Source organism: Carlito syrichta, unplaced genomic scaffold (assembly GCF_000164805.1).
Source record: "Carlito syrichta isolate Samal-C Ts95f unplaced genomic scaffold, Tarsius_syrichta-2.0.1 Scaffold109686, whole genome shotgun sequence".
In the NCBI taxonomy this organism is placed as follows: Eukaryota; Metazoa; Chordata; class Mammalia; order Primates; family Tarsiidae; genus Carlito; species Carlito syrichta.
In genome coordinates, this window is record NW_007053782.1 from 206807 (window position 1) to 231205 (window position 24399).

Consider the following 24399-nt stretch of genomic DNA (forward strand, 5'->3'; position numbering starts at 1 on the left):
CTATCGGTTCTTCCTTCTCTGAGACAGCTGCAAGCATGGCAGGAGGCAAGGATTACAATCTCTACCTACAAGGTACTGATAGTGCCTCAATAATGGAGACAACCCCTCATATACACACACTGCATCCTCCTAGAGAGATACCACTGCTACTGAGAACCACAGTTCTAACTCATATATTGAACTAACAGGAAAGTTATGTTGAAAAGCTACACATATCTTAAAAGTTTCTCCATACTGTAAACTTTGACTCAAATCAGACAATAGACAAACAGTCCAAAATTATAAATAAACCAATCTAAGTGAATCAAAGTAATCCATTTATTTGGGATCACTCATTCTGTATGCTCTGAGTAAATAGCAACCTATACTCACTCATTCAAGATCATCTAATAGTGTTTTGGCTTGTAAAAAATAAACTTTTGGTGCAGGCCCTAGTGGATCGTTCAGTTGAGATACCCCTCCTTTCTACTGTTGAGTATCCTCTCCTTGTTGATATGTTTTTCTTCCTATTTTTATACTGTTACCTCTGAGTAGAGTGGTATGCATGGAGATTCAGCCCATAGAATCTGGAATCAGGCTATGTGAACTCAGTCCCCAGCTTGGTTACTAACCAGCTATGTGACTCAAGTCATGTTTCTTAATTTGTCTGTGCCTCTGTTCCTTCACCTGTAAAATGTGATTTAAAAATTACTAACCTCATAGGCTTGTTTTGAAGACTAAGTGAGTTAATCCAAGGAAATGCTTGGAACAGTGCCTAGTATAGACTAAATACTCATTAAATGTTGGCTGTTATCACTGGTCTCATGGTCCAAGTTAATGCATGAATGATATTCAGAATCTCTTTTAAGGTGAAGAAACCCAGAGAGTCTCAGAAACCTCAGATTGGAAGAAAACTTAGAAATTTAAAATCATAACCTCTAAAGTGTACCATTATAAAAATTTTTTGGGGGGAGTGATTGGAGTCTCACTCTGTCTCCCAGACTGGAGTGTAGAGGCCGCTCGCGGGCCATTGCAGCCTCGACCTGCTGGGCTCTGGTGATCCTTCCGCCTCAGCCTTCCAAGTAGCCGGAATTATAGGCGCGCGCTACCATGCCTGACTAATTTTTTGATTTATTGTAGAGATGAGGTCTCGCCAAGTTGCCCAGGCGGGTCTCGAACCTACAGGCTCAGACAATTCACTCACCTCAGTCTCCCAGAGCGCGGGAATACAGGCTGAGCCACCAAGCCCGGCCCATTATAAAAATTTACGACGAAGATAGAACTGTCAGGTTTTGAGACATGTGACCATGTTTCCAGAGTCAGTTCTGTTTTAGTCCAAAAACCAGGAAAATAGATTTTCAATAAATGTGTTCCACAAAAGCAGTGCACATAAAGCAAATCATTAACATTTTTTTCCTTGAATGTGGATGGATATTTAAATCCATTCTGTTTTGGATTTTCAACAAATTATTTTAACAAAGTTAACTTTGGATCCAGCTCATGGAACCCATGCCCAATGAAAAGAACATTTGACTCTACTTTTCTCCATGTAATCAAGATATTGTAAACACTTTCACAAATAAAGAATTACTTTGAAATAAAGTTTCATCCTTTTGGGGAGTTTGTTTTCAACATCCATACTAAAGACCACATAAGTTTATTTAGATGTAACAAATGCATTCATTCTTTTATTGAGCCACCATTCACAAAGAACCCCTACCATGTTCTTGTCACTGTGCTAGAACCTAGAAATAATGATCTAAAAGGTATACTCCCTGTCTTCAAGAAGCTTTCAGTCTCTCAAGGTTGATTCATATGGACTTCTATTCCATGTGAAAAGCCATGTAAAACAAGAACAAGGTGCTGAAGCAGCCACTATTTGGTGAATTGCTTTGAAAGTTACAAAGTCAAGATTTGTTACTTCTTCACTGTCCAATCTGTACATACTGAGTAAATTCCAGAAGAAAAGAATCAAGTACTGTTTCTTGATGACAATGAACTGCAGTTCTTAGTCAAACAGAAAATTTAAGATTTCATCTTTGTTTTCCATAGGTCATATTTTAATAAAGAACTCAGCGATGCTAACACCGGGATGGAGAGTACCTAGCAACCTTTGAAAGGATAATATATGTTATCTACTCTGTGGCGTTTAAGGGTGGTGTTTCCTGATGGCTAGGAAATTAAATAAATGACCACTGGAAATGACCCCAGTTCCAGTACTTGAGGCGGCTTTTAATAAATTGTTGACTGCTGTTTGCCTTCTTTTTTTCAAGGATTATTTATAATGTCGAACAGCATGGCTGATGGAATTACTCGAATCAGAATTTGAAGTTTGGAAATGCCCCAAGATATGTTACTTCAGCTCTCTGAGCTTTAGTTTCTCGTTCTCAAAAGTAAGAAAGGGAGTGAAAGAGCACCCGCACCCAGCTCATGGGATTAATGAGTGATTGAAATAAGATAATGTGAAAAGTATGATGGTAGACAATTAACTCCTGTCTTTTCCCCAGACATCTCATCCTTCCGCACTATCATGTCATCAGGCTTCTCAATTTTCTTAGTTCTTTTATATTCAGAGATTTTTCTTCTGTGACTAACTTGCAGAACTTACAAAACATTCAGTACATTTGTTTCAAAAACTATTTCAATTGATAAACTCCATTGTCTTTTTGGTGAACTAATTCGATTATCTTAGGGTTTAGATACACAAAAGAGAAATTCTAATTTAACTACCACCTAGAACTCCATCTAAAACTTCAACAATAAAAAAAAAGGCTACTAATGGAATATTTTTATTCCTCAGAGAGACTTTCAAAGTATAGTTGGTGCACAGTAATGGGTTCTACATTGGCAACCAGTCTCACTTCTAAGCGTTAATTTTGTAAAAGTTTTTCAGTTCTGCGGGAAGAGAGCAAGGTACAGAAGTGTTGTAGGAGTTCATTCCGATAAGGCTAAGGCATCTGGCAATGTGGACATTTTTTCTCCTCCACATAGAGAAACATCAGTACATCATTTTTCAGGAATGCTGGTGGGTTAGTAAGAGTCTACTCAGAGTGAGAGAGAACATAAGAAACAGCAATTAATTTCTGGAAGAGATCTGACTAGATAGAAATGCCATACCCTTTTAAATAGTTCAAACTACTGCCTTTCAAACTGTCAGTTTCCTTTCTTTTCCTGAAAATATAGATTTTAAAAAATATCAAATGACAAATTCAAACAAATGTCAGTTGCCATTATTTGGCTGAAAATAAGGTAGTTTCCAAACCTGCTCAGAAAAACCCAGATCTCTGTTACAAAAAAAAATCGTATTTTGTCACAATCACTCATATGTAAAATCTTATGAGTTTTTTTTCACCATTGATATGACTCCTGTCTATAAAGAAAATATTCAAAAACTAAGCATTTCTGATCACCTGCTTAAGACTTTGCAATACCCTATAATACTGATTTGAGTGTTAGAGAGAAAGAAACCAAAACAGAAGCTTCAGCCCTCAAGGGGTTTAAGATCTAATTGAAGAAATGAATTGATATGCTCAGAAAAGCACAGTTGAGAAGAAACAGATAAATAAATGCATGATGATGTCTTGAAAGAAACCTTTATCAATTTATATATTGCGAAGAATTCCTCGAGAATTCCTTGCAATTTTTCTCTGTTGTTACTTGGGAGTTGTTTACAAAGCTTATTGTATCTCTTGCCTATACTCTGCCACTTGACCAGGGACAGAAACTAACAGCAACAACAACAACAACAATTATTCAGTGCTCACTATTTGCCAGGTATTAATGCTAAACCATATGACGTGTATTAAATCAGTCAATCCTCGGTGACAGTGCTGCCACCCTGCCTCATGTGACAGGAACATTAGAGATGAGCAGCCAAAGGCACCAGAAGTGGGTATGTCATGGGTAGGGTCCTAGAGCCATGCTTTGCAAGAGTGAGGCTCCAGTGGCCTCCTCTGAACCCCCTCAAACTCCTTGTAATAATACAAACTGGGGGGCCAAGAGAGATGGAGATAGGAAAGGGGGCAGAGGGTTTTATTTTCCTTTATCATCAACAGCTCCAAAACTGGGCTCTGGATGCAGTTTTTGTCAATAGCAAGTAGCCACAAAGCACATCCCAAAGGGTTTTGAATGATTTTAAACATCATAAACACATAAGACAATGTCTTTTTCATTCAATAGAAATAGCAATACTTTACTTGCTCAGAATCAAGATTACAAAAATATTTGTCATGGCTTTCCTGACAGTCTGTGTTCCTGTATGGGGGGTGTGGGTGGGGGGGCTTATAATATTATCCCTGGGTGGTTCTTGGTCTAAATTTTTAAAAATATTTTTTCACTTCCTATAAATTGTTAGCATTATTTATAGTTAAGAAAAGAGAAAAAGAGATAAAAAGTGTTTTTATCCATGACATATTAAAACAACAACAAAAAGAACTGCATCCCTGTATCCTCTCTATTTAAATGGAGTTAGCCCTGGGGAACAGAGGTGAGAAAAGGCCATTAGGAGTGGCCTTACTCCCAGGCACCAGAGCCAAGTAATGTCCAGGGCATTGCTTGGCCTTGGACTTCCTGGCTTTCATACAGTCCCTCCTGTTTATCTTTGTCTGAATTTGCCATTTTGGTACCTGCATTTGTGTATGTCTTCAATCGACTTTAAAAAATGCCTCTTTAGATGCTCCTAAAAGTGGTACCTAAATCTGTGTCTCATTTTTTGTAAATGCTCCTTTTTTTCTTTATTTTTCTTTTTTTTTTGAATTGGAGTCTCACTCTGTCACCCAAGCTGGAGGGCAGTGGCATGCCTCTTGGCCACCTCAGCCTCAACTTGCTGGGCTCCGGCTATCCTTTTGCCTCAGCCTTCCAAGTAGCCGGAATTATAGGAGCGCGCTACCACACCCAGCTAATTTTTGATTTTTTGTAGAGACGAGATCTCCCCAAGTTGCCCAGGCTGGTCTCGAACCCTGGGGGCTCAGGCAGTCCACTTGCCTCGGCCTCCCAAAGTGCGTGATTACAGGTTGAACCACTGAGTCCAGCCAATGTTCCTTTTTTTCTCAGACAGCACTAATTAATTATGAGAATTGCCAAAAACAAATCTACCACTACTTACATTCTTAAACTGACTTATACTTTAGAAAGAGGTGGGTTTTGTTGTTGCTGTTTGTTTGTTTTATTTTTGGGAAAGTCTGTTGCTGTAACTTTTGAAACCTAAATGTTGACAGATAGCAATTCCCCACAATTAAAAAATAATATGAATAACTAGGACAGTGTACCCATAAACCCCAGTTTTAAGATGAAAAGCACAAAATGTAAATATTCTAGATGATTTTTCATTGAATAAATAATATACTCATTCACCCTATATAGTTTTACCATTTAATGGAATTCAGTCTCTCTCCAGCATTATAACAATAGTGTCTAGTTTCATCTTTGCCTCTCTTACAATTTTATTTTTAATACAGGAGCTAGGGAGAGCCTGTTATGTGAGTTAGATCACCACTTCTCAGAACATGCCCATGGTTCCCATCACCTTTCAGGGAAAAAGGGAGAAGCCCTGATAAGAGCTTACAAGGCCCTCTAGGCTCTGGACCCCTTTGATGTCTCTGAGCTGATCCCCTAATGTGCACCCACAGGATCACTCCACTGCTTCTTGCAGTATACTAGGGTTTCTCAACCTTGGCACTAATGACATTTTGAATTAGATAATTCTTTGTCATGGCAAGCTGTCCTGTGTACTGTGGGCTGTTTAGTATCAGGAGCATCCTTGGCCATCCACTTACTAAATGACAGTAGCACCTCTTCCCCTAGGATTGAAAACTAAAAACATCTACTAACATTGCCAATGTGCACTGAAAGATAGACTCTTTCCAGATGGAGAACTACTGCCGCCAGCCATGCTTTTCCCTTTGCCTCAGGCCTTCTCTCTCCTATATCCATGGGGCTTCTTTACTTAAAAACAGCTCAAAATGAACTTTCAGTGAAGTCTGCCCTAGAAAGCCTAACCCTGAATTGCACCCCAAATTTTTAAAATTAAAAAAAATGGAACTATCAGTCGTATCCCCCATCCCAGGCACACTCTTACTTTGTTTCTTGTTTTATTTCCCCTATTTCATTGATCTCTTTTTAATGTTATATATGTCTTTATTTATTTTGTGAATTATCCATCTCCTCCCTATAGAATGTAAATTCCACGGTGGTGGTGAGTTTTGTGTATTCTATTCTGTTCAAGACTGGATCCCCAGGACCTAGAACAGTGCTGGGTGCTCTGTAAATATTTGTCCAATAAATAAATTAATCTGAAGAAATGACCACCAACATTGCTTCTCTTTCCAAAGGACCTTAGGGAAGGACTATATGACCTGCCTGAAAAGTCCAGATTTTAATGAAATTTTGTTCTATTTATTTATGCTTTCCTGTTTGTTTTAGCACTAAGAATGCTCATACGTCTATGTCTTCCTCTACGACTACAATAGGCCCTTGTGTCATGAATTTTTATATGCCAGTTTCCCCAGTTTTCTCTTTATTGTCCTACTCATATTTCCTAACTTTCTATCTGTATATCTATCTAGTCTATCTCTCTATTTATCTATTGTTTTTATCTAGTTTATCTAGTCTATCTAGCTCTTTAACAACAATTCATTCAGTCATTTATTATCCTGTCATTTCATATATCTCTGTAAGTTGTTCTAAATACTTTGGGAAAACGAGACCTGGCAAAAAATGGCACTACCAGCCCCCAGGCACTCCCTAATCTTGTTCTTAATCAAGAAGTTGATTTATTAAATGCTAACCTAAATTAAAAACCTAAAATTTTGATTGTGAGATAATTTGTTTTTAAATTCACACATCAGGAAAAAATCCTGTGCCAAATACCTGTCTTGATCTTAAATTCAGAAAATGTGGTTCTTCGTGAAAACTGGTAATTAAAAACTGGTTATTTTCCATATATAATAGTGTTCTTCTAAACACTCCATAGTTATTATGGCATTTTTTTAACAAACTCAAGAGTTTTTGTGACTCAGTATGGACATTTTATGGCTTAGATTATGATTACATTGAATATAATTCTACCTGAGCCAAATAATTATTTGCAATCAGACATATTACTGTTAATGCATAATAATGACAGAATTTTAGAAGATCAATGATCTGTGTTCAATTTTGTACCTTACAGATACTTAGATAAGAAATACGATCCAAGCAGCCCAACCAGAAAGTGCAAAGTGATAGTCTGATCACTTCCCTTTCAAGGCAAAGGCACTGTTTGTGAACAAGAACAGAGCTATTTATATAGTGGCTCAACTTCCAGTCACTTATATTAATATTAGTATTAATACGACAGTGACCATCAGGAGAACAGAACATCTGAACACAAATACCATACTGTAAATAAAACTTTGGAATAGTTAGTTCATTCTTTTTCTTTTCTTTTTTCCATTAACAGGATCCATTAAAAAACAAAAATAATAAAAAAGGCTCATTAAGATTTAAATTTTAATTGTACTTCAAGCTCTATTTTCATTAAAATCTGGACAAATCAGCAAACATTAATTTAATTAACTGCTCTTAAAAGTTTTATTCCAAAGTAAGACAAAAACGGTTTGTTACCTAAACACAAATGTTGTCCTTCACAGTCTAGGGATTACTCAAATTGCAACAGAAGACTACTAAATATTCATGGGAAAAATATCCCTCTTTGTGATGGTCCAGAATACATTAGTTTGAATAATAATGGTAACGTAATACTACTTAGGTGTGCTTATGTACCAGGGATTCAGCTACCACATTATCTAATCCTCACAATAACTGTGTTAGGGACATATTAATGTCCTCTTCGTGATTCAGCTGAAAATCTGAGGCTTAGTAAGGTTGCCAAGTTGATTAAGTAGGAGAGTGAGCCCTCCATCCCAAGTTTGTGTTACCCTTGAACCTTTGCTCCTCCCCACTGTGCTGCCTCCTCCCTAGCAGATTCCCACTGGTAACTGACACCTACAAGGCCAAACCTCATCCACCTGTGCCCTTCTGTGTGAGTGCAGACTCTCAAGTGGGCCTCAAACCAGGACAATACATGGCCCTCCCTGACTCTTTCGGCCTGATTCCTACTGACAGTTTCCCTAATGTCCCATGCATATATCAGACACCTTAATCCTATTCCTTTTGTCTTAGTTTATGTTTTCTCTCTCTTCTCTAGGCATTTTTCTCTTTCCTCCACTTAATTTTCTCTCATTTACAAAGCCTTCTCTACCTGTTAAAAATAGTTAGATCCCTTCTCTGAAATTCTAAATATGATACCAAATGTATTACAAAGCCTTCTCTACCTGTTAAAAATAGTTAGATCCCTTCTCTGAAATTCTAAATATGATACCAAATGTATTGCTCAATCCATTTGCTTATAGAAAGAATATTTTTGCTCATTTTGTATCTATCACTATAGTCTCATAAAATCTTGTGATCTCTTCAAAGATTACTTTTCCTCTGGTCAGTGCACAAATAATTAACAGCAGAACTAAAAATAACACGACAGTTTATTTTTGTCTCTTTTGTGGCAAAGTTTTGAAAGAATTAAATTATAATGCAATGCTATTAAAAACTCAAAAACTGAGATATGATAGTATCAAAGGATTAAACAAACGAAAACTATTTTACTCTTAGCAATTATTTCATTAAAATTCTTAGAAGCTGTTAAAGGTTTCTTATATACAAAGTAATTCTTCAAATGATAATTTTATGAATTATTACATTGAAACAAATCAAACTAAAAGGAGTTGACTAAGGCTCCTTCTGAAAAACTAAATTAGAAAATCTCTTAAGTACTGTCTGAAATATCAGAATAACATTTGAATATACTTTATGAACAAGAAGCAGCTAATAGCAAGGATTTTTGAAACAAAAAGGAATATCTAATATTTATTTTTAAAAACTCAACCTATAAGTGTTCAGAAAATACCTCTTGGAGTTACAATAAAGTCAGTTCCCCGTAGTTGATACCATTATGATTCTTTTACCTTTTATAGTAAAAGTAAAAATTCTTAATCTCCCTTTTTCGCATTATGCCATTAATAATTTATTTTTTCAGACTCTCTTCAAATCCCCACAAAAAGACAGCATCTTGGAGGTCTACCCTGATTCAAGCCCTGGATTTATCCACATCTGAGACTTCTCCTGAGTACCGGGATAATCCTGCAGGATGGTTTCCTGGGTTGCTTGTACCAACCTAGGCTCCCCACTTTCTCGCTTATACTTCTCTAGTGTAACTGTAGAATGTGCTAGGAATGCAACCCTCCAGGAGAGGAAGGGATTGGTCAGAACAGTCCAGGTTCTATTCTAGTATCCCTTAGAAAGGATGCCCTTCAATGCTTTTAGCTCAGGGTGAGACGCCTTTCGGAGTCTCCCAGTTGCGGTGTAAGCGGGGCATACACAGACAAAACTCCATCTACCATGGACAGCTTTTCTGAGTCTTGGGGAACCAGCTTGCCCTGAAGGCTTCTATTGTGCCTTGCTGCCTATCTGTAAGTAATAAACCCTCTTCATATAGCTTGCTGTGTCTGGGGTGATTCTATCTCACCAGACTCAGACAAGTTGCTAATCAGTGCATGGTGAACCCGCTTCACAAACACCACTTGGGCCCAAGGTCCTCCAAATGGTGGACAACTAAACATAAAGAAATGATCTACCCATCTGCCATAGGCTGTGGAAAGGCTGCTTGTCTCCTGAGGGTCAGATCAAGCTCTCCTCTGCCATTCACACAGAGGCTACATTTCACCTATGACAAGAGTTCCAAAACCTATAGCTCAGATAACCAAATGACCAACCCTAGCAAAGCAAAGCATCTGCAAGCCTGCCTGTCAGCAGCATCTATTCCTTTCTTTGCATAAACTCTGCAGCGTACAAAGCAGCCCACACTGCTATTCTAGATGGAGACTTTATACAATGTAAAAATGTAAAACCCACATCTGTGGCTCTCAGCCTATTTCGAAAACATAAAACCATTTAACACCAATAAGACATCCAGCTTTCTTAAACTGTTGAAAACAAAGTCAGCATTATTATTCAGGCCTAATTACTGGAATGAAATAGTCAACCTTTATCCATGCTGTTTAATCTTCACAGAAAAATAGAAATGTTGTGAAACCTTTAGTCTTGCTGTTATTTCTGCCCTTTTGTGCCATTCAGAGGCAGGTAGGGAGTGTTCTGTATATGTTGGGAGCTGTGTAGGTATCAAGAATTGAAGATGAGAGAAGTGGCCTGATCCTTCAAGTGCTACAATATAGCTGAGGAGATGAACATAGCACAGGCCGAATTATTAGATTATAAGGACGAAGAGAGAGTTAGCAGAGGACAGGGGACAGAGAGTCGGACAGCCACTACAGAACAGTGATATGTGAGCTGAGACACAAAGAAGGACAGAGAAGGAGCAAAGAGTCTTCCATGCTTTAGCTCATTTTGTATCAATATAGTCTCTCAGAAAATCTTGCAATCTCTTCAAAGATTACTTTGCCTCTGGTCAAGAAAGCAGTGGTAGCTACAGGAGTGTGACTTGCCAAGTGCATGTAGATATTGCTGCAGCTAGAATACAAAGCACCTTGTGCAGACTAGAAAAAAATAATGCCCCCCTCTGGATGGGTATAGCTATGAGGAAATAGTGCTTGTTGAGTGCAGTCACTAATCTGTCTCAACCAGAGCTCTGCCTTCAGGAAAGGTTAGCAGGCTGCAACAACTGGAGCCCCATGTTTGAGGAGTGGTAAGGCATGCGGTTGGATAGAGAGGTCTTAAATGCAATAATAAGGTGTTTGAACTAGACTGTAGGCAATGGGGAACCACCGTGGTTTGTAATTCAGGAGTGACACATCAGAGAGACATATTTGTAAAAGGCAATTCTGTTGCTAAATGAGGAATGGATTTGAACTGAAAGAGAGATGAAGTGAGAAAGTCCAGTTAATGACTTATCACAATAGTCTAAATATGCCATGATTAAGGCCTAGAACACAGCAGTGTCTCCAGTGGTCCCAATTCAGTAGTAAAAGAATGGGATAAGTAAATGCAAAAGAGCTTTAATAAGGATAAAGTATAGATTTAGTGGGAAATGGAAGAGAACTTAATGGTTGTAACCAGGGTTTCAAGATTCCAAAGGCAGAGTTGTTTCATCTATGTGTCAACAGAGTTCAAGATGTGCAACATTTGGAGTGGGAGTTATGACTGGTGGTTGTCCTGCAGGGTAGCAAGTGGGTAGGGTATAAGATGATGTTAAGTCATAAACCAATGCCTTCAGTGAATATCAAAAAATGACAAAAATATTGAGCAATGATGGGAAAGGAATGACAAAAACAACTGGATGAGAATATGAACAGTAGAAAAGCCAGGCTTTGGATAGACTGGATATGAATGTCAACGTGACATTAGTGTGGGACACTAGGCACAAATCTGGTATTTCTGCATTTCAACTTCCTCACCTCTACAGTGGGATTAACGATGCCTTCTCATAGGCTTAATATAAAGTGGTGGTTGGAAAACTATGGCCCATGTGCCAATTCTGCCTGTTGTCAAGTCTTGTTGGAACCAAGCTACTTCTACTTGTTTACATAGGGCCTATGGTTGCTTTCTCACTACAACAGCAGAGTTGAGAAGCTACAGTAGAGAACTTATGGCTCAGAAGGCTGAAAATATCGACTATCAGGTCCTTTACAGAAGAAGTTTGCATATCCCTATTGAAAGAGTCAACACAACACCCCCCCTCCACCAAGGCTTAGTGTATGGCACACAGCAGATGTTCAATTATAAACTCCCTCAGGGGATGTGAGAATGTGCCTGTCACACCATGACCCCAGACTGCAGTGAGTAAGTTCATTTACTTTCCCAGGTTGGGAGGAAAGCAGTATATCAAGAAAAGAACTGGTCTCAGAATAAGAAAATAAAGTGTTAGCAACCACTGATGATATTAGGAAGTTGTAGCTTATACCTCACAAAGGACTTCGAAAACAGAAGCTAATACAGCTTTGTGAGAAGCATCTGCTACTGTATCAGATATCAATTAACAGTCTCTTTCCCCAGAGTTAAATTTCTGTTCAACACAGAAAACTCGGGGTAGTGACAGCTATTATGAGGGAATGGAAAGTAAAACTAGCTTAACTGACACAGTCAGACTTCACAAACGAAGGGAGGGCAGAGTAGGTGAAAAATCAGCTTCTCTCAAAGGGAGAGTAAAGTATTATTTAGATGCTGATCTTAAAGAATTGAAGAGGGCTGGGTGTGGTGACCCAAGCGTCATCCCAGCACTTTGGGAGGCTGAGGCAAGAGGACTGCCTGAGCTCAGGGGTTCAAGATCAGCCTGGGCAACTTGTGAGACCTCATCTCTACAATGAATCAAAATACAAGCCAGGCATGGTAGTGCGCATCTGTAGTTCCAGTTACTCAGAAGGCTGAGGTGGAAGGACCACGTGAACCCAGCAGGTCGAGGCTACAGTGGCCGTGAGAGTGCCACTGCACTCCAGCCTGGGTGATGTAGTGAGACTCCAACTAAAAAAAAAAAAAAAATTTGAAGAGAAAGAAGTCTACCTAGTCTTTTGCTTTAGGATAAAGACAGACACAAAATTCCCTACTATGCTTTGTAAATTAAAGACCAAATGAAATCCAGATTTGGGGAATAACCTAACTTCTCGAATTTGGACTCTTCACTACATTCAGTTTTGCTGAAATTCTAGTAGATATCATGTCATGAACAGGTTTATAAGCAGGCTAAAAATAAAATTGAAATCTGGGGCCAAGGAAATTCAATGGAATATTAACAGTTGTTCAGTAAAGTATAACACAAACAGTCCCAGATGAGGGGGACTTTTGAGGGACTAAGCAGGGCTGTGTGAAGCGGGAAATGGGTCAGAGTTTTCTTCTGCATTTCTCTGGAAGGGCTGACCCAGATGAAGCTGAGGAGTAGGTATGTAGAGAAAAAGAGCATGATCTGAGCTTCCTCAGGTGGAAAGAAAAAACAGGCTTGAAGGAAGTAATCAAGACTTTTTCCTATTTGGACTGTGCTACAATGAGCAAGACATCCAGATATTTTCCTAGTTCCCATTGGTGGCAATATGGTACCTTCGAGAACCTCTTCTGCACTAAAAGTTCACCATGAGACCACCCACCACAGCCAAGTCAGATAAACAGCAGAGACCTGAAAATCTGATTTCCCAGCTCACTCAGTTTTAGATTATGCATCAAAGTGTAGCAGGAAAGAAAAGTTCATCTAAGATTTGGCATTTCCTAAATAACTCTCAAAGACAGGTTAAAAACAAAATCAAAAACAATTATTTTCAACTGTAACATAATACTTCTTTCTTAAAACTCTTAAATAAACCTGGTATATTGTTAAAATAAGTCTATAAAAACAGTTTGCTATCTCTAAGGTACCTCAGGCTAATCTGTATACAAAACTTTGAAAAAAAATGTGTGGGATTAGAACTTTGTAAATATTCCAGGCAACTTAAAGTATTTATAATGGCTCATGAGATAGAGTTTGAAAAATAGAGACCAGTGCTTGAAACAGATCTTTGCTTTGAATTTTAATATTACTCATGATGCAATTACTTTACTTATATAATACAAAAATTTTTGCCTCTGCAGAATTCATTTAAGACATATAAAAAAGTATTAACTTTTTTACATAGCAAACATGAAATGCCAAATCCATGTTCTCCTAGATTCTAACCTACTATTTCATATTTTATTTCCCTGCATATGTAGCTCATTCCATCTGTAATATGGCAAATTATCACCTCTTAAAAAATAAAATTAGGCAACCCGTTCCGGTCCCCTCCCACTGTGAGAGCTTTTCTGTCCTCTTAACAAATCCTGTATACTCAACAACCACAAAAAAATTACCTACCAATGTTTTTCCTGCCTATAAACTAAAAACTGCACTGAAATGGAGCAGGTTACTCACCTCAAAGATATTATATAGAACTTCTGCTAATTTCTCAAAGTGAAAATGTCCATTGTATTAATGAAATGCAGCTGATTTATCATAGCACAAATATATTGCTGTCCTTTATGGAGAGTGACACTTATTTATCTTTCAATTCAGTCAAATTCTGGATAACACTACATGCTCAGATACCAACATACAAGTTAGACAGTACTATACAATCTATACACATGCCAGAGACAGATGTGTAACTCTTAGATGTGAATTAAAATTGGAGTGTTTAAAGAAAAAATTATATTTGATAAGTCCATTTGGTTGAGGACTTAATTTGGATGATGCCAGATGAGACAACTGCACTTCAATATCCAAAAATGCACTCTAGGTTTTATATTGATCAAAGCTAAAACATTGACTTGAAAGCTAGAGTTCTTCCTCTCACGTGCAAATATCCTGAGGCTGTTTGCAGTGGAGGATGCTGCAACCAAGCAACCTCATCCAGAGCTGCACTGGGATTACTTGGCCGTCCTTGGTGTTGCTGTGGCGTAGGCTTGAGGTAGCTATTTAAAGTGGCATTCAACACTTACGATTGCGTCAGGAGTGAGTCAATGAGAGACAAGTTAAAGCGTGAAATCCAGGGTGGCAATGACCTCTAGTGTCCTGAAACAAATCTTGGGAGACTAAGGAAAGTATTCCTTCTATTCTTGGACCATTAAAGCACTTCTTATGGATTTTCATGCCCTATCAGGTTAACACAAAAGTTTATATTCTAAATGGACTGTCTTATTTGGGTGACAAAGTCATATCTACTCTAGATTACCCAATATGTGCTGAAGTTCATTGCATTTTTCTGGAGATGGGTTCTTAATAATATAACACTCTCTAATGGAGAGATGGCAGGGTATATGAGTAATATGTCACACACACACACACACACACACACACACACACACATACAACATAATTCAAGTACCACTCAATGAATGCTGCTAACACCTGGTTCACCCACCCTACACCCAGAAACTTGACAGTCAACATTCAGTTGGATCCAGATACCTGCCCTTAATTATACACAGAGGAATTCCTTTACTCAAGGCCTTCTAAAGACTTTAGAGGGGACAATTTGAGGGGGAAAATACATTCATTTTATATATTAGTTAAGAAGTTAAACTGATAGATACAGTCAAGAATAAGTACTATATAGGTACAATGTCTGGTATAGTTCTGATGCTAGTTCTTAGTGCCTCCTGGACAAGCTTTAGAGAGGTACAGGCATATATTTTCTTCTTCCACTTTTCTATTTCCTATCTCTGTGCCAGTTACTACTACATGTCTCTGTTCTCTGTTCACTCATGAGTAGCAGTTATATTTTAGATTATATTTGTGTTAAGGCTGACATAGCAATTGCAGAAAAGTTTCAGTCTCTTCAAGTCCTTCAGCATTCTGATTATAATCTAGAAGTCAGTGTCAACTACAGTCCAGACGATATGGGAAAGAGTGAGGAAGGGGAAAGGCTGAATGTTGCTAATAGACAAAAGAAGTGCAGCTTTCCTCCAATGCTCATACACTCTGCAGAACAGCCTGCTATCGTGGCCTGGGGTCACCTTTACCCACCTCTGTCCCACTGCAGAGGTAGAAAAGGCTTTACCTCTTTCACCTCTTAGTATACCTAGATAGAATATTTTTAATGAAAGATATGTTCTGAGAGCTTTATAAATCTCTACTATACCATATAATCTACCCTATAAAAAAATAACATGTAATGAGAGTTAGTCTATATAATGAGGAGGAGAAAAAACCAAATTGAGTTAAGTTGACAGTTCTGGGTGGCCAGCTAGACTCTATCAAAATCACTAGCTCTGGCACATCAAGCTTACATTATGCATGATGCAGATTTAGGCCTCAAAGCATTACAGATTATTGAATGTCATGGAACTCTGGGGTTATTCCCAAATAGAATAAAACTGCCAATGCTAAATCAATGCTCCAAACAAACAAACACATCTACTGTAAGGTATGGTTATTTCATGAATTATACCTTAGTAGCTGTTTTTTCCACCATGGAACCATGTTTTGATCAAAATCATTTTCAAATCAACTTTGTTTATTATTTTGAAAACATCTTCCGTTATTAGAATGGTCAGTTCAGACAGAGTCTCTCTGTTAGGAATGGTTCTAACTTTGAATCAATTAGTAATATTCACTAGGGCTGAACCGGTGCGTTTTTCTAATCATGAACACATTTTGTTTATTTCAAACTTTATATAAAAATTAAAAGGTTTTCATTTTTTAATTAAATCATTTGAAACTTTTTTCTTTTTCTTTTTGGAAAAGGAAGAATTCCTTAGTCTTACTGTGGCTATTTAACATATATTTCTTTGTATTCACTTTTTTGCTTTTAGTTCTTTTTTGTTATTTTATTTGAATGGCTAGTATATGTATTTCTAGTGGGCTGCCTCTTTTGTAGAACAAGTGGAAGTATAAAGAAATTAAAAATAAATGAAGTGCCCAAAGCTTTTTTATTTTTGATGATTCAATTTATGCAACATTTAATAGTCAATAAAATATTCAATATTCTATGCACAATATGCAATATTCAACAAAACTGGCTAATTCAACATTCTATAACAATCCTATTGTAACAGGTTCTCTGAAAAGAGATTATTTTATTTCATGCTGTATGTCAAATATTTCTGTAAAATATAATAGTGGCTAAAAAAAGGGGAACTATCAGTGACATTCAAAATGGCATGTTCCCATGTTCAGTACCAGTGCAACTAACTGCTATATCTATACCATATCATAATATAATTGCTTATCAATATACCAATACACATCATCAATATCTATACCAGCCCTTATAAGGAAAGATCTAGGGTTATCTCTAACATGCTGGGAGAAAAAAAGCTAACAGTAACAATATAAATGAATATGGATGGGACAATGACTAATCATCTCCCTGTGGAAGCAAAGCAATTTCATGCAATTATTAGACAAACCTTTCAGACCAAAGTTCAATGAGTGCATTAATAAGCACTAGAAAACATAAATGTTTAAAAGTAAACAATATGACGAAGCTATCTGATGTCAAGGCAGATGCACCATGGGAATTTTTCTATATACGCTTACATTTGGAAAGTATTTGTTTCTCTTCTTTCTTTTATAATGGGAGATAAAACACAGATAACAACACTTAATCAAAAACATTACTTAAGCCCTTCTAGTTTTCCAAAGTGGAAGTGTTAAATAGCATGACTATCCCTTCATAACACTTATGCTGACCTAAAATATTGGATCATTGACACATAAAGTCTCTCACTTGAAATAAAGAAAACAAATTTGTTAATAACCAAAGTAGTGTACATGAAGTTTCAAAGTCAGAATATTTAAATACTGCAATGTAAAAAGAACTTCTTAGTTTTTTTTTACTTTGAAAATGATAATTACAGTACTGATTGAGGCTTAAAAAACAAAGCTTAAAAGGAATCTGAATATCTTCTTTTAACACTAATGAAAACAAAAAAATTTTCAAAAGAAATAGAAAAACTTGGAAATTAAAGCTGGCTCTCTTCAGATACAACCAAGAAACAATGAGGACCTGAAAAGTTTGTGATTCTTGGGTATTTTTTTCCCCAAAAATATTCACTTGTAAGGTTATCATGCAGTTTATTGTGCAAACTGGAACACTTTTAAAAGTGAAAACAGATGTTATTAATAAATGGGGACAAATGACTACCTTCAGGGCTATCTTCATAAAATCAGGAGCTATAGCATCCTAGGTAAGGGAACATGGGGTGTGAGTTTTTTGTGAACTTCCTCCTCTTTTCTTGCCCTTCTCTTCCTGATCAAACATGGCCAAGTGAGCAGACTGGTCAGTGTTCAGGGCAGTTTGTTTGGGAAAGCAGAGTACCACAGATCTAGAAATGGGACCAATGCAGCTAAAGTTAGAATGAAATATTTGGGACATTTTAATAAAAATCCAATGTTGTTTTCTATCTTATCCATTTTATTTTGTTATAAATAAATTTCTTCCTGTTCTTTCTATGCCTGTTAGTCTGCACGGATGATGTATTTTAAGACAGGAAAATACAAATCTCCAAGCTAAACCTTCACAGACTAGCCATGTTCTTTTAACTCTTTCTCCTGTTAACACCTCTGAACTTTTATGCAGTGTTCTTGGAAGAGTACAAACAGTTTTATCTGTACAGATGGGATGCAGAAAGCAAAGGGGAAGAAAGTAAAACAGTAAACAACACAGAAACAGTGTGATTGGCACACTAATTAGCCCATTGCCAATCCTAGATAAGAATTAGAGTACTGCACAGTACACAGAGGTGCCTCAGGGAAGGGAGATTTCTGCATGTGCTCACATTGCATCACTTCATCTTTTTGGCCTATTTATGGTTTTAATAGCTATGGCTATTTTGTAATCACTAAGACAGTCATCAGAAAGCTAAGCCAAGAGTGTTGTATAGCTGGAGTTGTTCACTTGACTGTATATACCTACTAGTGCAGCATGTGAAAGTTCTGTTCTTGAGCAAAAAGGAAATCACTTATGGTTCTGTTCCAATACCTTTCTTTTTCATTCAAAGCATTACTGAGTTATACACTATAAAAAGAATGAGAATATTATGCATTCCTTTTTTCTTGATGAATGCACAGGATTTTTGCTCTGTTTTATTTTCTTTTTACCATTTCCATAGCTTGAAAGGCCCACATGCTAATTTAGTTGGAAGAGGGAGTGTGGTCCTCTACGAGTTATTATTAATAGGCCGGCAAAACAGGTGGCATCCTCATTTGCCACCAAGCACTCCCTCTTTGATTCAAGGATGACTAAGGCCTCTTCCCAACTGTACCACTGCCAATGCTTTCTTCAGGTGCTGTGTTGGACCGTGCTAGTAACAATGGACATGTGGATATGTAGACGGAATGAGACGGAGGCAGAAAACATGATCATTTCCTTCCCTTTGTTCCATACATTTCCTATGGACACAATAACTCTCCCAAGGGGAGTAAATTGGTTCTAGTGAGGAGGGGTGAAAAACTTGCATATTACAATCATTCGTGGTCCTCTGAACTCCATCCTATCTGAAAAAATCTTGTTGTCTTATTCCTTAGTAGTTGGTTTTTCTTTACTCATTAGTGAAAATTTAAATTTAACTTAATTTTTCTCCTTAGGAGGCTATTAATGAAAAAATGTGGGAAAACATTTCTTTTATCAATCATTCCCCTCTTTCCTTAAGCTAAAATAGAGCCATTTCCTGAGCACAGGGAGAAGGAGAGGGAGAGGGAGAGGTAGAGGAGGTAGAAGATAAGGAGGAGGAAGAAGAGGAGAAGGAGGAAGAAGGGGAGGAAACAATGGAGAAAAATGTAGGAGGAAGTGGTAGCTATGGATAAATGAGGAAATTGAGGAGTGAGAAGCAGATCATAAGCAATGCCCTCACTTGACTCTGTACACTGGGGGAAGCTGTTGGGTTGCTCTTACTATCTGGTGCAGATGAACAGAAATATATCTCTGCAGATTTTACCTTCTGTTGTTCTTATCCAACAAGAAATGCCTACAAGTCTAGCTTCCTGACCTGACACCCGAGATCAGCCTGTTGTCCTGCACATCATATTCACTTATACTCCTACGTTGAGGCTTGCCCCAGAGGGCTCAGATAAGACTTTTTGGGTCTGCCTGAAGCCCAGCTGATTTCCTTTATTCTTGACCTTCTTCAGACATCCAGAGTGAGGGCCCTATGTGGTGTTGATGAGTCTAGTTTCCTTCAGATCTCAGGTAGATTGTGCTACTTCAGATTGTTGTTTCATCCCAAAGGCTGAGAATACAGCATGCCACAGGACCCACTCCCCTTAAATGCTTTTAAACTCCTCTTAGGCTGAAGTCACTGTATGCAATATTTACAGGGGAAGAGCTCCTGCAGTTTCTTTGGGAAGAAGCCAAGGAAGAGAGAGAAAAAGGTTTCTAAGCCAGAGACTGACTAAATTTTCCTGGCCTAGAAGTGGTGCAAGATCAAGTCTAATTCCAATTCACTGCCCAGGAAACTGGCAGCCATTTAAGCCTATCTCCTCCCTCCCCTTGCAAGTTCCTATGAAAGGCATACCAAAGCCTCCAATTCCATGTTGTAGTAACCCAGAGAGTTGTTCCAGCCATCCCATGGGTTCATTCAGCTGGGCCACACTTTCACAAACTGCCTCAAATTTAAACTTCATACACTGTCTCTATATGGGGGTACATTCAGTCACCAAGATACACTGACAGAATTGAAAGAAGGCAAAGCCCATATATATACATATGTAAACTTGTGTCTCATTTCCAAATAATATCATAACCCAGGGAACTAAAAATAGCCATTTCCATTAGTTCTGCCATTATATTTTGAAAAGTCTTATGTATGTGTACAAAAATGATAATTTGTTAAATACAGACATTTCAATTATACCATATTTTAAAACCCTGTTTTGGCTTTTTTTTCCAGTTACTTATACAGCAGATAGTCAATGAATAGAAGAATCATCTTATGTGACACCAGAGCTTGTTCTATAAAGAGCATGAATTGTTACTGCCAGGGTCATATTGAAAGAATGATAGGTCAATGGGCTTTGCAATAATTTTGTGTGTCATAGTGGATACACATAGATACATTGAACAATTATTACTTAATTATTTAGTACTTATTCCAAAAATGGTTATTTTAGTCTATTGTGAAGCATCTGCTAGAAAGGATAAAGTTTTTCCTATTATGCTAGGGATTTGGCAAATAATCTTATAGTATTCATATTTTTTATTACAAAAATATTATAGATAAGTTATAAAATATAGAAAAACCAGAAGAGAAAAAAATATTTCCAATGAAATCCCAGTTTAAGATAACAGAAAATTGATTAAATTCTGAAGAGAAGAGAGTGTCTAAGTATGTAGCACACATATAGTACATGTTCAACTGAATGACCAAGTTGAAAAACAATAATTGAAGGGCATGTCTAAATGTCTACTTTAAAGTGTGTGTAGCTCATATACAGTATATGTTCAGTTAAATGACCAAATTGAAAAACAGTACTTGAAAAGTCAAAATAAACAGTCTCCCCTAAAGGTAGTTTACCTCCTAAGTGTGTAAGAAAGAGCTTCACAACATATGAAGGGTCTGATATATCCATAGAGTAACTAGTGAGAGCTAGAGTGTCATCCTACTGCAGCTATAATAAACCTCCTTATTCTGAAGTTCTGAAAATACTATTTAGACATATCTGCACAAGCACTGCCCTCACATGAATTGCTCCAGGTTATATACGGGAGAAAGTAGTGGTTTATATGAACAGAAGACAACATACAAAGTGATTTTTAAAAGGTTCTTATCTACAGACAAATGAACAATACTTTCACTAAACTACTACATAATCAAATAAATAATTTCCATAATATTTAGCCATTCAAACAGAAAGGAAAATGCAGAAATGTAAACAAGCAAACAAACCTAATTCCTTTGTGACAATTTAATAAAGAATCGACTTACGGTAGCAAAGATTCATTTAGCTTAATTCATAATTCGGGAACAAATTTACTATTTGTAGCTACATTAAATTTTCAGAAACCAGTGTCCTTAGTTTCTGAGTATAGTTTGTAGGCAGATATCTATATGCACATACATAGTTTGAAGCAAGTTTAAATAATCTGAAGCACAGAGGTATATAATGGTATATTGTAACAGGTTGTTGTCCTAATTACCCTCCTGGAGATTAAGGAATGGCAGCTTCTTCTAAAAGAATTTAGAGATTAAATGAATTTCCTTGTCTGGGAAATCAAGTTATTAGCCCTATTTTATCCTTAAAAATTCTTCAGAAAAAAATACATCTATACAGAGGGTGTCAACAAATGTATGCATTTTAAGAAAGAAAAAAATGTATTAAAATGGTAATACTCGATATACACCACCAACAAAAGATGAATACAAGCCAAGTTTGACTTCTGCAATTGCAAGGGTGCTCACAGTGTTTACCATCAGCAACCACACACTTCTGAGTATTACAAACATCTTTTAACATCTCTTAAAATGTGTACACATTTTTTGGCACCCCAGTATTCAAATTCTTTTTCCATAACAGTATTTAACTTTAGATATGTGTTAATAATGTTATAAACAAATAAACCTCATTAACTTTTCAGATTTTCTTTGACTTAGCTGGTTCACTTTTACATAGTTGGCTAACTTCCTCTGGAACTTTTGATGCAACAAGATTCCTCAGTTGCCTAAAGTCTTGAAAGAATTCATTTAACGCCCACAATACTCACTTAAATCCAGAGTCTATCTCATTCACTTTCAAAATTTTAGTAGTAACTCAAATATATAACTAATCACTTGGCATTGGAAAGAACAGTGGCCTTTCTCAGTCAAGACTTACAATTGTGGCATTTCTTTCTTACAGGTAAAATGAAAGTAAACAATTCATAACTATAAAAACAAACCTAGCTGAAATCTTCATTGTCACAAATATGCATTTCTTCACTATGTACAACATAAATGCGTTTTATTTCATTTAGGTGTATGTGTTGGCTAAAAAGTAAAATGCTTTTTGAAGTCAACCAGAAACAAAACAAAACAGTGCAAGCAGCAGTTTTATGATATCTGTATTAGCTGATTATTTACATTATGTGTATATTTTAGATTTTCATGTAGAAGTTTAATTTCCAATAAAAAGGCTCATATGGTCTATTATATTTTAGCTTAAATATATATTATATTTCTGTGTAAAACATTACTGTTTATAAGAAAGATACTTTTAAAAACTGTAAGTAATCAAAAGAATTCATATGATGACACACTCTTCCTTCTCCATTCCATATTCCATTTTCATCTACTATGCAAAAAACTTCAATATTATGTTCCTGCAGCTAAAGATGGCTCTTTTGACTTTTTACTTATCATTCATACCACAACACAGAGCTATATAAAATGGAAATTGGTGTGAGCTAACCCTCAAATCTCTAGATAAAATTAGATAAATATAAACATGCAGTTGAATTAGGCACTGGAATCAGTGACAAAAAATTTACTGTGAGATTTAGATACATGCAGGCACAATGAAAAAAATATGAATTTACCTTCATTTTAAGCAAATTTTTCATGAACTCTGAGATATGGTAGTGTCTCAATTGCAAAAAAATAATTCACCAACAGGAAAAACATCCACTGTTGGGGAGACCTCACAAGGGGAGGTAAATGGATGCATTCTGGACATTGATCATTCCTTACGCAGCTCGATAAAACTATCCTTTCCTCATCTGTGTGTCCCTGCCAGCCCTCTGAGCTATAGGGGGCCACACCATCCCTTCTTTGCCTGAACCTCCACACGACCAAGCCAAGAGGTACCTCTACTTTCAATGACAGCTTCTTCCCTTTATTCAAGATTGAGCTCAGACCCTGGTCTTCCGCATGACTCAGTGCCTGATGGGTCTGAGCTAGGGCTTTCTCCTCAATCTCCAAGTCACCACACATGCCAGGAAAACCAGTATTCTCTTCCATACTCTGTTGCCCAGGCTCTTTCTACACATAATACTATTTATAAAAGAGTAATGCCATTTCATGACATTACACAGGAAGAATAAGATTAGGGAAAATATTTTTTCATTGTGTAGCTACATTTTGTTCTGTCTTACCAAAACAATGAAGAAAATTACACTCTCTGGAATGTAGGTAGCGCCTTTTCTGACCACACACAGGCAAGCAATGCCATGTTTTTCATACCTTTGCAGCCACGGATGAGTTAGGTTTTTCCAGCAAGTCCCAGAGTTTCTTCCTTTTGTCAGGACAGCAGGTATTATCAAACTCTTCTCCCTCTCTTTCTCTCATAGTTTCTGCTTCTCGCCTCAGTTCTTCATTCATCTGTTCTTTCTTTTGATGGTATCTGGCTTGGCAGCAGGACTCTAAGTAGATCTCATCAATCCCCCAGTAGTCAAGCTCTTGGCCAAAAGAGAGAGCACACATTTCTTCCATCATGTGGAGTTTCCCTGTTCGATAGAAATTTAAAATGGAAGTGAAGGCTCCTGGATGCCGGTCAAAGAAATACTCATTCTCATTTAGATTATAGTCATCACACACTTCCAGGAGGCTCTCGTGTGTGTTGCAGTCCCGAAGCTTCCCCAAGCGTGTCCTGGGCAGCCTGTCTAGTGTTCTCCACAGGACTTCGTGGTTGAGGCCCCCCACGTTGATTTTAACTCTCCGTGAGCATGTTTTGCTCCTGATAATGTCCACAGGCTCTGGAGGAAGAGAAAGTGTCGACCTTGAAGTCTTCCTGTTTAAGCCAGGTGGAGCCTTTTCTGCCATTTTGAACTGGACAAAGCCACAGAGCTGTGGTCTTTAAAAAATGAGGTCAACTGAAGCGATATTCCTCTGGGGCAGCCATTTCCACTGACACAGCTAGAAGAAAACAACAACAATGCAATTATTTGCATTTTTCTAGAGCATTTCTTATTCTAGGCCTTTTTTTTACAAAAATAAAGAAGAGCTATAATTATTAAGAAA

General features: G+C 37.3%; 1 protein-coding gene across 1 annotated transcript in view; it reads right to left on the bottom strand.

The window, feature by feature from the left end:
- The window catches only part of LOC103271523 (potassium voltage-gated channel subfamily B member 2-like), a 70128-nt gene that overhangs the window by 16882 nt on the left and 28847 nt on the right, over positions 1 to 24399 (bottom strand). Inside the window, exon 2 of the mRNA XM_021717718.1 lies at positions 23623 to 24294. Coding sequence (XP_021573393.1) covers positions 23623 to 24201 — 579 coding nt within the window. The 5' untranslated portion in view covers positions 24202 to 24294. The remainder of the gene's footprint in view (positions 1 to 23622; positions 24295 to 24399) is intronic.